General features: G+C 34.5%; 1 protein-coding gene across 2 annotated transcripts; it reads left to right on the top strand.

The window, feature by feature from the left end:
- Positions 1-7,562: 7,562 nt before the first annotated feature.
- On the top strand, positions 7,563-10,950 carry LOC130956009 (probable serine/threonine-protein kinase WNK7). Of its 2 annotated transcripts, none has more exons than XM_057883028.1 (8): positions 7,563-7,790; positions 8,022-8,158; positions 8,263-8,300; positions 8,501-8,728; positions 8,823-9,043; positions 9,232-9,389; positions 9,491-9,929; positions 10,013-10,950. In XM_057883028.1, the coding sequence occupies exons 2-8, from the start codon at positions 8,063-8,065 to the stop codon at positions 10,795-10,797; spliced, it is 1,965 nt and encodes a 654-aa protein (XP_057739011.1). In that variant the 5' UTR covers positions 7,563-7,790; positions 8,022-8,062; the 3' UTR covers positions 10,798-10,950. The 2 variants fall into 2 exon arrangements, with proteins under 2 accessions (XP_057739011.1, XP_057739012.1); XM_057883029.1 differs by having other exon boundaries at positions 7,587-7,790; positions 8,044-8,158.
- The last annotated feature ends 4,589 nt before the right edge of the window (positions 10,951-15,539 follow it).

Raw genomic sequence — 15,539 nt, forward strand, 5'->3', positions numbered from 1 at the left:
ATTCCTCCGAATATAAAGAGAAAACAGGCTTATCCTCCTCACTAAGAAAGAAAGGTCGGGCACCCTCAACATAACGGATCTTAAAAAAATAGCTTTTAAAATCGTGGAAAGAATCGTCAAAGATAACAAAGACTTTTCTCCGCTGGACATTTCGGAAGGAGACCCATATTTGTTTTTTGAAATTGAAAGGCTTGGTAAGGACAAAAAGATTAAAGAATACCTTAAGAGAAGGTCAGACATCCAGTTCCTGATAAAGAAGTTGGTATATTTTTAAGAAACCCCAAGAATTGAGATGTAACGGGTAGGGGCAACATTAAGCCCTTAAGGACCTCAATTTTAAAGTCGAAAAAGGGAAGTCTAACCTTTAACTTGATAAAAAAAAAAGCAATCATACACAGAGATGAAGTGATGTTCTGACCTAACAATTAGGAAAAACAGACCCTCTCCACAGGGTCGGCAACAATAATCCATAACTCCTGTCATTCTCCCGATTCAAACATAACCTATGATGTTTACAAAAGGTTTCAGCATACTCATTATCAATAGCAGGGACAAGAATAAGAACAGATATATCTACCCAAGTCAGGTCAGACACGACTTTAGACGACATGTTGTGAATTACTGATCGAGACATAAAAGCTATACTAATAATAGAACAAAACAAAAATTCATCATCACAAATTGGACAACAACAAGAATCAAGACAAATGATTAGGAGATCGGGTTATCTTCAAAAATCGTCTTCAACCTTCCAAATGCAAAGAATAAACAAACACAAGCATTTAAAATTTCAAAAAGGCCGGGTTAACGTCAACCAAGAACATCAGGAAAGCCTTCCAACATACAACAGTTATATTATATCTCCAAAATGTGGAGATAACACCATCTTCCATAAGAAAATTGCACCATTTGGGGGCAATATAGAATAAAATCCCACATTTAGAATCATAGCAACAACAAAAGAAATCAATTAAATTTCCAGAATCAAAATTGTAATCAAAGTGGTAAAGCAAAACAAAGAAAGCAGAACGCAAGAAACAGAGCAAGAAGAAGATAAAACCAACCTGGAAAGAAGAAATGCGAAACGAAAAAAGAGTACTTCAACAGCAAAGGCATGTACGCTCCAAAGTCTCAAATGAATAAATTAAAACACCTAAACAAAAATTCAAGATAAAGAATTCTTGGAAGAAAAACAAATGTTGCAAAGAAATAGTGAGGGAAAGTGATTCAAAGAAACGAAAAAGAAGAAAGAAGAAGAAAATTGAGTATTTATAAGATGTTGGGAGCAAAGTGTCATTACACTGGGGAAAAGTTTCATTTCGCACCCCTCATTAATAGTGTGCACGGTTACCAAGGTAATCAAAGAAGGAATGTGTGTGATGTTGCGAAAAGATATAACATTTCGAATTTTAAAGAACGTCGAGTACGTGATCTGTCCTAGAAATGCAGTTTACCCGATGTGACGTGTCAACATCCTAAGCCACAAAATGCTCGAGTCCAACCTCATAAAAGCTCGGGGTTAAGTAGGGGAACTGTTCAAACCCTGGCTCAAAATAACGCCAGACCCAAAAAGAATAAAAGCCTACCCTATAAAGGTGGCCTCCACTACTCCTACGTGACCTCATAGTAGTCGGACGCAACGAAGATAGTTTAGCCCTACTTATCTGAATAAGTAACTACCTCCTAAGATAACTTCCACTTATTTAGAAGGGAGATCTCAACAACCTCCCTAGAAAAATAGAACAGTTATCCACCAATAAAGGTCGAACTACTCTAAAAGGTAGTTATCTATTCTACTATAAAAAAACTGACATCTCCAAGTATATTCCAGACTCAATCTACTAAAAACCTGCTTAAAGCCCTTGCTAACTTAACCATCAGAGTCTCTTGCAGGTACCACCCTCCACCACCTTATAAGGAACTCAGACGATGGCACCTCGGCAACAATACAAGTCGGACGTTGCCTCAAAAGGGGTCTGGACCTTACGTCTAGATCCAAACACAATCCAGTTTTAGGTAGCTCTCGGAACACCAGGAATATGCACTATTGAAAGGAATTTGACCTCATTTTGTCTCTAGTAACCTGAACATCCAACTGAAAGTGTTTTGTGCGATCATGAAGCACTGGATTTGCTATAAGAAGCACAATACTCATGTTGTCACAATAAATTGTTGGTGCTGTCTTCAAAGGGACTTGCAATTCTTCAAGCAAATTTTGCAGCCACACCAATTCTGCTTCACACGATGCTAGACTTCTGAACTCTGTTTTAGTGAAAGACCTACTAATAGTGGCTTGCTTTCTACAAGACCAAGACACAAGATTAGTGCCAAAAAATACACAAAAACTAGATACTGACCTTCTATCTTCAAGATCTACAACCTAATCTGAATCATTGAACCTATAAAGCCTGTAGTTACTATATTTTTTAATCAATAGTCCATGTTTTTTTGTACCTTAAAGATATTGAAGTACATGTATAGCTGCCTTCCAATGAGCAACCAAAGGATAATGCATAAACTGACTAATTTTACTCACAGCATAAGATAAATCAGGTCTAGTTGTAGTTAAATATTGAAATGAACCAACCACAATTCTATATAGCTTCGGGTCTTTAAATTTTGCAGACCCAGAGAAAAGCAAATAAAGGGAAAAGACCATTGGTGTTGGCATCGGACTATCCCCTACCATGCCAGCTTTAGACAAAAGATCATTAATGTATTTAGTTTATGATAAATGTAAACTGCCATTGTCTATTTTCTGTACTTTGACACCTAATAAATAATTCAATTCTCTTAAATCTTTCAGAGAGAATACATGATCCAATTATTGTGTCATGGTCTCTACATCAGTTGGTAAGCAACCAATTATAATTATATCATCTACATAATAAAGTATATACATAATAGAAGTAGAGCTTTGTTTAACAAATAAAAAAGTGTCATATTTTGTGCTTTTAAACTTAAAATTGTTTAAAGTAGTACTTAATTTCATAAACCACTCTCTAAGTGCCTGTTTTAGTCCATATAAGGACTTATTCAATCTGTAAACATAGTTTGAGGACTGTTGTTCAAAATCTACTAGTTGTTTCATATGTATGATTTGATGCAATTCCCCATTGAAAAATGCATTATTAAAATCAAACTGCCTCACTATCTAATTCTTTGAAACAACAATGCTTAAGACTAATCTAATTGTAGTTGGCCTGATTACAGGACTAAAGACTTGTTCAAAGTCAAATCCTTTCTCTTGATAGAAGCCTTGAACTACAAGTCTGGTCTTATATTTTCTTATAGTGCAATCAAGTTGTCTCTTAATAGTAAATACCAACTTGCAACCTATAACTTTAGCCTCTTGAGGCATAGAAACCACTGTCCATGTATTATTCCTCATCAAGGCTTTATACTCTTCAATTATTGCTTATCTCCAATGAGAAAATTGTAAAGCATCCGTGGCTGACTTTTGAACCTGTTCTTTACTGTTAGTGATAACAACAGAAGCAGATAAAGCTTTTCCCTTGTCACCTTGTGTTTTAGACCTAGTTAACATAGGATGAGTATTAATAGGTGAAAGTATGCTAGTATTAGGTGATATATCAAAATGAGAAATGGTAATATCAATAGACTACAGAGATGGATTATGCTGTGGTCTTATTACATTGAGAGAAATTTCTCTCTGAATATTTGGAGTAAGAGAGGTATGTGAAACCCTTGAAGAGTGATCTATTTGATTTTTTGCCTGTGAAAAAACAGTCTGAGCTAAACTAAGTGGTAATGTGGTTGAAGAAAAAGATGTATTAGAGAAAAGAGGAGCATAATCATAATTCATAGGATCAAACTTGTCAATAATTTAATGAGATGATGCAATAAATAATTTATGATAGGAAAAATCAGACTCATCAAATTTTATATGTCTCGACATATAAACTTTATCATTAGGTGATAAACATTTATAACCCTTATAATTTGGGGAATATCTAATATGTGACCTACTTTTTAGTTGTGTTTATTGTAAAGTCTAAGCCAAGGGTAACAAGCACTGCCAAAAACTCTTAACATAGTATAATATGGTTTTTGTGAGATTTATTTGACAATATTTTTTTATGGTAATTGATTAATTAGAAAGGTAGCAATCATCACGGCCTCATCACAATAAATCAATGGCATTTTGGCTGTGGAAAGCATAGCAAGACTCATCTCAATTAAGTGTCTATACTTTTTTTCAACCAATTCATTTTGTTTTGGTGTATTAGAGCATGAGAATCCATGATGAATGCCTTCCTCTATCAAGTATTCAGAGAATTGGTGAGAGGTATATTTAGTTTCGTTATCAGTTTTTAGTTCTTTTATCTTGCAATTTGTTAAGTTCTCAATATATGCTTTGTATTATTTGAAAGCCTTATAGACTTGTGATTTAATAGTAAGTAAAAAAGTACAAGTATATCTAGTAAAGATATCTATGAATGTCACATAATATCTATATCCTAAATGAGAGATGATGGGAGCTGGTCCCTAAATATTCGAGTATACAAGTTTGTAAGGGAGCAATAAATTCAGTAATAGAGACACAAAAGGAAATTTTATGTATTTTTGTTTTATCACAATTTTCACACAATTTGAGAGATAAGTCTGAATTTGTATTGGATTCTTGAAGTTTGATATTACATTGTGATAAGATCAGTTTTATAGTATTATAAGCAGAATTTTCTAATCTCTGATGCCAAAAATCAAAGAAAAAGTAATGTATAGAATGTAAAGATGGAGACAGATTTCTAGGATTAGCTTATGGAACAATAATGTTAATGAATTTGTATAATCTACCATTTCTCTAACCCTGCAGAAGAACTTTATGAGTAAATTCATATTTAATAACACAGTATGATGCATGAAACTGAAAGTGAACCTTATTATCTTCAGCAAACTTTGATACACTGATTAAGTTCTTAGTAATTATCAGGACTATGAATTAATTTTTGCAAAGAAAATAATCTTTTAGAGTGTGTATAGAAGAGAGTAAAGCATTTCTTATATGTTGAAGAGAAATACCTGTACCATTACCAATCTGAACCTGATTTGGCTCATGGTATTCTACTGTAGTCAACATGTTATTTTGATCAGGTGTCACATGATGTGAGGCACCTGAATCTGGGTACCAGGATGGATCAGATATAGTTGATGGAGGTGCCAGATATGCTGAAGGATTATGAAATGAATTTGTCGGAGGAAGAGGAGGAGGTATCGAAATTGAATTTGATTGAGGAGCCATTGATGTTTGTGAAAAATTGTTGGTTCTTGATTGAATCTGAGATTGAGTAGGTGGAGGCACTTCTTGATTGAACTTGTGAAAATAACGCCAAGCTATATGACCTATATGTCCACATACCTGACACTGTGGTCTTAGAAATGTGTAGAAGGTTTTGCCTCCTCTAGGCATTCGTCCTCCACTTCTTCCTCTTCTACCACCAGTACCCTGTTGAAGTTGGGTATAGTGGGATATGTGGTGTGATTCATCAGATTTGCTTAGACCATAACAATTTTAGATTTTTGATATTTTTTTAACATGTCATCATATGTTAAAAGAATTTTTTTCTACCTCACATAAGGTATACATTTCTAACTTTGCATTAATGGTGGTAAATAGCAATTGATACTCTTCTGACAATCCATCCAGAATAGCTTAAATCTATTTTTTAGGTTTAAGAGGCTTCCCCAATACAGCTAAAGTATCTATAGTGGTCTTAATCATTAAGATGTAGTCAAAAGCTATAAGACCTTGTTTCTTGATAATCTTGAGTTGAGCTTTCAACTGTTTAATCCTGAATTCTGTGGATTCTACAAAGTAGCTTTCAATTCTCTCCCAAATTTGATAGCTATATATACATCTTACCATTTTTGGCTTGATATTCGAATCAATTGAAGCTAATAACCATGAAATAAGATTCTGATCATCTTGAATTCATTGAGTTTCTTTATCAGATTTGATACCAGCTCTTTAATTTTTGTGATTGTCAAACTACTTTGGTATCTTTTCTTTGTGCAGATGATCTTGCAATCTTTGTCCTCTAATGGTAGCAAGTGCTTATTGTTCCCAACTCTTATGATTATTTTTTCCCAGTTTATCTTGATTCAGATTGAAAGGCCTTTGTGCAAGAATTTGTATTGACAATATACTGTCGATACTGATATTTGAATTATTAATTTCCATATTTGTTGAGGTTGTAAAATCAGTAGAAAGAGATGCCATGGATCAATCAACACCCAAGCTCTAGATATCATAATAGAATTTTGAAAAAAGCATGCTTTGATTGCAAGAAAATCAAAACCTTTGTTCAATGAACCAGAAGACTTAAGAGAGAACGAAAAGAAAGAAAGAGAATATAGAAAATTTAAGCTTATAGAATTGAACTATAGAATACAAAACATCTTATACAACTCCTAATCAACTCAACAAAGCCTAATAACTAACTCTAACTAACTTCGACTATAATTCTATTGTCCTATTGCATAACTAACTCTTCTACTTTTTTCTTGGTTTGATATGAATTTTAGAATCTCTATACACTCTAATTTCGCTCTCCACAGTTGAAAAATTTGGTTTAAAATTTAAATTTATTATTTGTCTGAAAATAAATAATAATTATTTAGAAGTATGAACATATAACTTTTAAAAAAAACTAACAGCTAAAATTAATATACTTTTCAATAGGATTTTGATTAAAGTAATTTTCATAGATGCAACAATTTACATTGTTTTTCGATTAAATTTTTTTTTCTTATAAATGGTATAAGAAAAATAAGTTGAATTGCTTTAAAGTACCTAAGAAATTTTTATTTAAGTAGTGAGTATGAAATTATTACATTTTTCATGCGATACATCATTTGATATATAATATAGAGTTTAATTTTAATTTAGTAACAATGTAAAAAATTTTACATAGACATCTAATTAAATTTATCTATTTGGATAATTTTTTGAATATTAATTTTTAAAATTAGTTATTTTAAGTAATGTGGCATACATCATTAAATATATATAAAAATTTATTTACACTGATAAGGTATGAAAATTAAATTTATATATTAAATTAATTTATGGATAAAACTTGTTTCGATCTTTTTAGGAACTAATAATAAGTAAAGATTAAAAAGAAGGAAAGTTTTAAAAAGAGATAACTAAAAAAAATTAGTTTCAAGTTTTGTTTTTGTTTTTCTATGCAGAGCTAATTTATATTAAAAGATAGATATATCTTTTTAGTATATTTTGATGAGTTTTATTTTGATATTTTAATAATGTAAAAAATTTTAGATAATTATTTAATTAAATTGATATTTTTAGATAACTTTTTAATAAATTTAAAAATTAATTAATTTAAAAATTAATTAATTTTAATTTTTTGACAATACACTTTTGCATTTAAAAACATTATCAATACATAAAAATTAAACTCTATTTTAATATCTATTAATATTTGGTTCAAATAATTATAATGGTTGGAGGGGTAAAGTATAAATATTAAATAGAGGGAGTGCGTTAGGGAAGTTATATCCGTTTTTAGAGTGAGCGGGAGAGAGAGACGTCTGTGTTGGTAAGAAGCGATTCATCGGGTACGACACCTCACCAAACCACACGACACTCCCTTCCCTTCCCCAATTTTCCTTTCCTTTTTTTCTTTCTCCTTCTCTCCCTTATCTGATTAGGGTTCCATTTTCTCTCTCTATCTGATGCCCCTTTCTCTCTCTAAACTCTACGAAATTCCTCCTGAGAAATTAAGCTCAGAAGGTCCTGCATTACGGTACGCTGTTTTCTGTTTCCATTCCTTTTTTTATATATTTTTTTATTTTATGATCTCGACCATTGCATTGTATTGCATTGCATTTCCTCAGCTAACCCAATCTCCATCTATATGCTTGCTTTTTGCTTTTCTCTGTGTAGATTTTAGAGCCATTCCCCTAACTTTCTACGTGTGTGCTACAATTTGTTAAAAATTGATATATTGGAAATTGTTCTTTTGATGTTTATGTAGGGTAGGGATTATAAATTTGTAGGAGGGTGTAGGTGTAGATTATGGTGGGAACATCAAGCTCAGACGAAGGTGCAGGGCATCCAGAGCCTCTTGATCCCGATGTGCTTGAAATTGATCCTACCGGTCGCTACATTAAGGTAATGCAATTCTCTGCATTCTTCATTATCATTTCTTTTTTTCTATTGGACAAAACGTGGCCTCTCATGCATTGAGCTAATGCTGTTTTCGGTGTTTACAACAGTATAAAGAAATGATCGGCAAAGGAGCTTTCAAGACTGTGTATCCTTTCTTCTCCATTCTGGTTTTATTTGATTATTTTACTTCTATATTTAATGTTTTTCTTATTCAAAATATAAATGCATTTTGAATTCCAAGCCAATTTAGAAGTTAGGATAACAATGTGATGCATCTTGTAGCTAGGATTCAGATGAGTTTTATCGTATGAGAAGTTTTGTTTTCCTTAATTTGCGGTCCATCAGTTACAGGGCATTTGATGAAGTCAATGGACTCGAAGTTGCTTGGAGCCAGGTTCGGATTGATGAAGTACTACAGTCACCAGATGACTTAGAGAGGCTGTACTCGGAGGTGCATCTCTTGAGGTCATTGAAACACAATAACATAGTAAGGTTCTACAATTCTTGGATTGACGACAAACACAGGACAGTTAACATGATTACAGAGCTTTTCACCTCGGGGAGCCTCAGACAGTAAGTTCCTTATCCTCTGTTGATGTATATAATATGGTTTTACCTTTTATTGTGAAATCAACCTTTGTGTTAGTGGATTTGATGTTTAATTTAGGTATTGTAAGAGACACAAGAAGATCAACATTAAGGCTATTAAGGGATGGGCAAGACAAATTTTAATGGGTTTAAGCTACCTCCATAATCACAGCCCTCCAATTATACATAGGGACCTGAAATGTGATAATATATTTATAAACGGTCACCAAGGAGAAGTGAAAATTGGAGATCTGGGATTAGCAACTCTCTTGAAAGAGGGTAATGCTAAGAGCGTAATTGGTATGTTTGTGTTAATCTGCAATTTTTGTTTCCTGTTAATTTATTTTCATCCTTTGTATTGTTGAAGCAGTAAGAAAAGTGCTCAGTAAGTTCTACCATCTCATAGCTTTAAAAGTACCAGGGGAATCTTTTTTTTTTTTTTTCTGATTCAGATTCAGTTTGTATTTACACTTAGTTAACCCTGGTAGGAACTCCGGAGTTTATGGCACCTGAACTGTATGATGAAAGTTACAATGAGCTAGTTGACATATATTCTTTCGGGATGTGCATGCTTGAGTTGGTGACTTCTGAGTATCCCTACAGTGAATGTAGAAACTCAGCTCAGATATTCAAGAAAGTTTCAACTGTCAGTACAATTATTGATTATATATTTATTTTCTTCTTCTTTAGAGTAGTTTAGGAAATTTTTTGTCATGTAATGGATACATATACACATTAATACTGCAGGGTGTAAAGCCCTTTGGTCTTTCTAAAGTCAAAGATCCAGATGTAAAATCATTTATTGAGAAATGCCTTGTCCCTGCATCTCAAAGATTGTCAGCTAAGGAGCTTCTCATGGATCCTTTTCTCCAAGCCAATGGTTCAGTAACAAATCGTCCTCTTCCATTACCAGATATTGTTCTTCCCAAATTTGGAGCCTTTGAAAATCGTTGCCTGATGTCAGAAGGTCCTGCTAGTGCACGCATAGGATCCATTCCCATGGATCCTGGTGGTACCAATGAGCTACCAGTGACTGCTGTATTTTATAATAATAATGGTGATGATGGAACACCTTCTCCATGTGTTGAGATACGAAGGCAGAAGGGAAGTGATATTTTCTTTCTGAGAGGCGAAGAAAATGATGAGAATTCAGTGTCTTTAGTTCTCCGAATAGCTGATCAGAGTGGTTAGTATAACTAGTAGCTTATTCTACTCCTAACAACTGTTTCCATAGTTTAATGGTAGAAAATTATGTACTCTTGCATGCAGGGCGGGCAAGGAATATCCATTTCATATTTTACCTCAGCAGTGACACAGCCATCTCAGTTTCAACGGAAATGGTTGAGCAACTTGATCTTGCTCAGCAGAATGTTAAATTCATAGCTGAGATAATTGACTTGTTATTGATGACTTTGGTTCCTGATTGGAAACCTTGTGTACCGGTTGATCATCTGGCTTCTCCAAATGTTAGATGGCCACACTCGAGCCAACAGAACAGCTCTGGGTTTTCAATGTTCAAAAATAGTTCGGAAGGTGGTAGCCAAACTGCAAATAAAAATGCAGGTACAACATTGATTTCAAGGTCAGCACAAAGAGGAAACAATGAGAATACAACTTTTCACAAGGCATGGTCTCAAGCAAGCATTGGTCTTCAAGAAGGAACAATGGCAGATGATTTGCGTTCCGAGATGTCGTATACTTCTGCAACGTCTAACTTAGCCGGCAAGAATTTGTCCATGGTTTCATTGGCTTCATTGGTGTCTGCTAACTCAGAATTTGCAGACTTGGGTCTTACTAGGACAATCGGAGGTAGTCAATCCTCGTTTGATTATGAAACTGAGGTATCACATGACATGGAAAGTGATGGTATGATGAACTCCTCCTCCACTCATCCCCCCGTTGTTTCTTCCGTGTCTGAACCTCAGGATGAGTTAAGAATAGAGTTAGCAAAGGTTGAACAGCAATACCAAGATGCAATTAAAGATTTATCAGAAAGGAGATACCTTGCCATAATGGAAACTAGGAAGAGGCTGGCGCAAAAGATGCCATTATAGAAATCACTTCAGAGTTCACTAATCCTTTTTTATAGTTGACGTTTGTGTCTCGTCATTCTTTTTCCTTCCTTGGAGGTTACAAGTGTAAATAGTACGTTCTATATGAAACTAATTCACTTATTAGTCTTATCATTGATTAATAATAATCGCTAACACCGTGCTAAAATGTGCTATAATATGATTGAATCCAAACATGGTTGAATCCAATAATAACTTAACAGTGGAAACTTAATTTTATTTGTGTATTTACTGAAATCGGTCTCTCAAATATTTTAAAAGTGGATATTTTAGTCTCTAAGAAAAATAAATATACAAATAAATTCTTAACTTTTTTTCCGTTGAACATAATAGTTTTCAATATATTTTTTGGCGTGACTCACTAACGGGGGATAAAATAGTCTCTGGTAGCTTTTTTCTTCCTCCTCTTCTTCGCTGCTATTACCGTCTCTTCAACTCAGAAATAATTCAGACCAAAAGAACACAGTGATGTCGTCGTCTTCGCACACGGTGTTGTCTCTGTCAACGACTATAAAAGAGAAATCTAAAACAGAGGGTGGTTGCAGTGGGAAGAGAGGAACGAAGGACAATCCAATTTGAGGAAGAAAGTGGGAGCACAGGAGAAGAGGAAGCGTGAAATGGTGACATTTTGGCTTGGGTTGAAGCCGTTAGTGGATTGTATGGACACGGCGTCTTTAGCATGCTCACCACCGGTGGTGGTGTGGGTGATGGTGATGTCTGGTATGAGGTCACAAGTGTTGTTGCTGCATCCTAGGCAAGGAGGGGCGTTGCAGGTGCCGCATGAGGTGAAGCCGGTGAGGGAGCACTAGGTGAAGCCACAGGGACGGGAAATAGGTGGAGGAGACATAGTTTTTGTTGCAGTAGTCACTAGGATGACCAATGCTTTTGGTCTGAATGATTTCTGAGATGAAGAGACGGTAATGGCAGCGGATAAGAAGAGGAAGAAGAAAGCCATCAGAGACTATTTTGTCCTCCTTGCCACGGATTGTTTTGTCCTCCTAATGGTAAAAAAATAATTCAAATTAATGATGAGCATATCAAGAATATTGTTTGAATATTATCGAGCAGATTTTTTTTGAGTTCATCGAAGAGAGGTTATCAACAAGTAAGGTGGACAGATAGAAAATGTTTGTCGAGGACATGTCTTCCTGATCGAAGCAGCGATTCCATGATCGAAGCAAGTGAAAAGTTTTAAATGTTAAAAGCAGTTGAAGATGGTTACTCCATCATTTATATGGCAGGAACAATTACACTTAAGTTTTCTCGCATATGGCTGGAGCACGTGATGGAATTGAAGTTGTTGAAAAGGACTATAAATAGACAGAGTTGGAAGGAGTAAAAGTTGGAATTCGTTTTCAGAAAAAGACTCTTGCAATTTTACTTCTCAAAAGACTTTTTGATCTTGTTCAGAGTTTTCTTTTCTGTAGGATTCCTTCCATGTCTCTTTTAAATTCCTTTTAGATTCTTTGTAATCTTTCCTTTCCTGCAAATTTACTTTCTTTTGCAAAATTTTTCTTGTTCTTCCTTTAACATTTCTGCATTGTATTTGAATTCAAAGTCCTTCAACCTTGTTGAAGGTATTTTATTGCTTTTCTTTAATTTGAAGTCATTTACTTCTTTTTCATAAATTTTAGTTTTAAGTCATTTATATTCTTTTACATTTTGAGTTTTTCTTTATCTTTTCGATCAAGAAATAGAATTTTTGGTGCAAAACTCAAAATTGGTACTCATAAAGATGAGTAAATTTTGCTCCCAGATCACTAGATATCAAACCAACCCAAATTTTACTAAAAATTTGCATAACAAAATGATACGCCTGGTGGGACAGTTTTGAAAAGTGTGTCAGAAATTTGGTAATGATTTAGTTTATGCAACTTAGAAGTGAAAAAATTGTATGTATGGCACACAAAATTTTTAATGCTAATGTTGGATTATCTACGAATGATCATATTCCTGTAGTAGTTGCTCAAACTACTGTAGAATTGGCGTCACATATAGAAAGTAGCAACCAAAACCCAGGAGTTGGGTCTGGGAAAAATGTGACAGTTATTAATCTGCCTTTGGGGAATAATGGGCGCAATCAACGCCCATGAACTTCTCAAACATAAACACAACTTCCTATAACCGCTGGGTGGCCTCCTTTTGGTCTTCCTCCTAGTTACACTCCACCCATGAGTGGCTATGTGCTTCCAATTAGATTTGAAAATGCATAGGGAGCGGTTAATAATCAATCACCAATACACCATCCTGAATTCTCCCACGATTGTCAGATAGGGTCAACATTGAATAGTTTGGGTTCGATAGTAGCAGTTCGACAATATGTCGATGAGAGTCATCATGATTTGGTCAACTTATTGACTCAATAGATGACCACTATCTTAAACCCCATGATAGCTGCTCATGAAACAAAATTCGAGCATCTGGCTAGACAAGCGGAACGAATTGCTCGAATAGTTGATTATGATGAAGGTGATCGTCGAAATGGAGAAGTGGATCCAGAAGATTTGGGGAATACTCTTAGGAATAGAGATGATAATATAAATCTTGGTGAAGATGTGAATTATGTAGTTCGGCGTGGTCAAAATGCAGATGAAGTGTTAGCCACGATGCGTGTTAATCAACGAGGTGAACGTTATTAAGTGACAAGAATAGTTGAAGATATTCTTAATATGGTCGAAATCAATGTGGGATTTATGAATCAACCATATTTTTTTCCGCTTTCTTTGTTGTAGTGCAGATGGCAGAAATGCTTAGGGGTGTTATGAATCCTAAGATAATAATAAAATTTGTAGGAGAAGTGGGTGAATCAACCACTGAGCATGTTGCTCGATATATGATCAAATTAGGCAACTTGACAAATGATGAGAATTTGAAAATGAAATTCTTTCCTTCTTCGTTGACAAAGAATGCTTTTATTTGGTTTTCAAATTTAAGACCTAATTCGATTGTAACTTGGATACAGTTAGAAAGTGCTTTTCATTCTCAATTTTATAGAGGTGAGTTGAATGTGACAATTACAGATTTAGTTGCTTTAAAACGTGATGATGGAGAGTCAATCCAAGATTTTATGATTCGATTTAAGAATGCCAGAAGTTGATGCTATGTTTCACTTCTTGAAAGTGAAGTGATAAAGATAGCTACCATGGGATTAGGATTTTATATGCGTCGAAAATTGCTCAATGTACATGTACCCGATTTAGCTCATTTGGCTGAAAGGGCTCGTCAAGTAGAAATTCTTCAGAAAAAAAAAGAAAAAGAAAAACTTAGAAATGAGAAAAAGTATATAGTAAATTTTTTGCTTAAAAAGAAAAGGTGTCCTATGTGGAAATGGGTTCTTCGAGTGAAGAGTTTGATGTTGAATTTTCTGAAGTTGATTTGGTTGAATTAAAGAAAGGTCCACCTTATATTTGTTCTTTGCTTAAGAAAATTGCAAATGTCGAAAAATCTAATGATTTGAAATATAAGAGTGAAAAAAGTATAGTTTTGATATTTTGAAATCGGAACAAATATTTGATGTGTTGCTTAAAGATAAACAATTAGTTTTTCCAGAAGGCAAGACATAAAAAGATTTGAAAGAAAAGCCTTATTGTAAATTTCATCAAGCAACTAGCCATTCAACTAATAATTGTGCCCGTTTCAGGAACCTAATTCAAGAAGCAATTATGGAAGGAAGATTGAAGTTTGATGATGGTAAAAAAGATATGAAGGTTTACACTGATCTCTTCGACATTGGAGCAAATTTTGCTGAGCCTCACTTCATGGGGGTCAATATAGCTGGCTTTACTTCCTTTGAGTTCAATTCTGCTTTAGGAGACTTTGAAACCAATGTGCGTGCAGTATATCCTGGTGTTGGTGAGGGATTGCTAGAATTCTTGATGCAGTAAAAATTAAAAGATCGAGATGTTTCTATATGTCCTTGATGGGATGCTGTTTTCGATGCTGAAGCTGCAACAATTTTTGAGAAGGAAAGAATAAAAAAGAATTGGCTCATAAGGAAGAACAAATTCGTTAAAGTCATCCTTCTCGAAGACAAGAAGGTCAAAGTTCTCGAAATCCTCAAGGAAACTTTCCTCCTTTGCTGAGTCACTCACAAGCCTTGGGAGTTTAATGAATTAAGAATTGTCAAGAATTTCGCAGTCAAGATGTGCAATATAGGTGTCAACCTCAAAGAGGTCATCAAGGCTTTAATCGAGGCCGTTACTCTTATTATCGAGGAAGGGCCAGAGAAAATCGAGGTGGGAGATTTGGACATCAAATGATATCAAGAAGACCATCGACTTCAATAGATAAGAAGGCAACTCCCTCTTTTCATACCTGTATAGGCTTTCGTCTGATAGGGAAACTTATCCTAAATGAATTCTTTCTCCAGCTAAAATAGAGAAGGGCAAGTCTGTTACGATCATCTTGAATGAAGTTAAGGAAAAAGATGTTGACCTTGATAAGGAATATTTCGTTGAAGGAGATAAAGATATGGTGGGCACTATCTCTATCATACTAACAGAGTATTTGGGAGAATATGAAGGAGATTTGAGTGAAGATTATGATGCGGAAGATGAATAGGCTTTTATATTTGTATGTGAGGAGGAAGAGTTGGGATGTTTCAAAAAGTCAACTGAAAAGCAAAAGTCACATCTTCGACTTCTACACATTACTTCTTGTATGAGCGGTATATGCATAAACAAGATATTGGTCGATGGAGGAGCAGCGATTAATCTGTTGCCAGA

Source organism: Arachis stenosperma, chromosome 10 (genome assembly GCF_014773155.1).
Source record: "Arachis stenosperma cultivar V10309 chromosome 10, arast.V10309.gnm1.PFL2, whole genome shotgun sequence".
Lineage (NCBI taxonomy): Eukaryota > Viridiplantae > Streptophyta > Magnoliopsida > Fabales > Fabaceae > Arachis > Arachis stenosperma.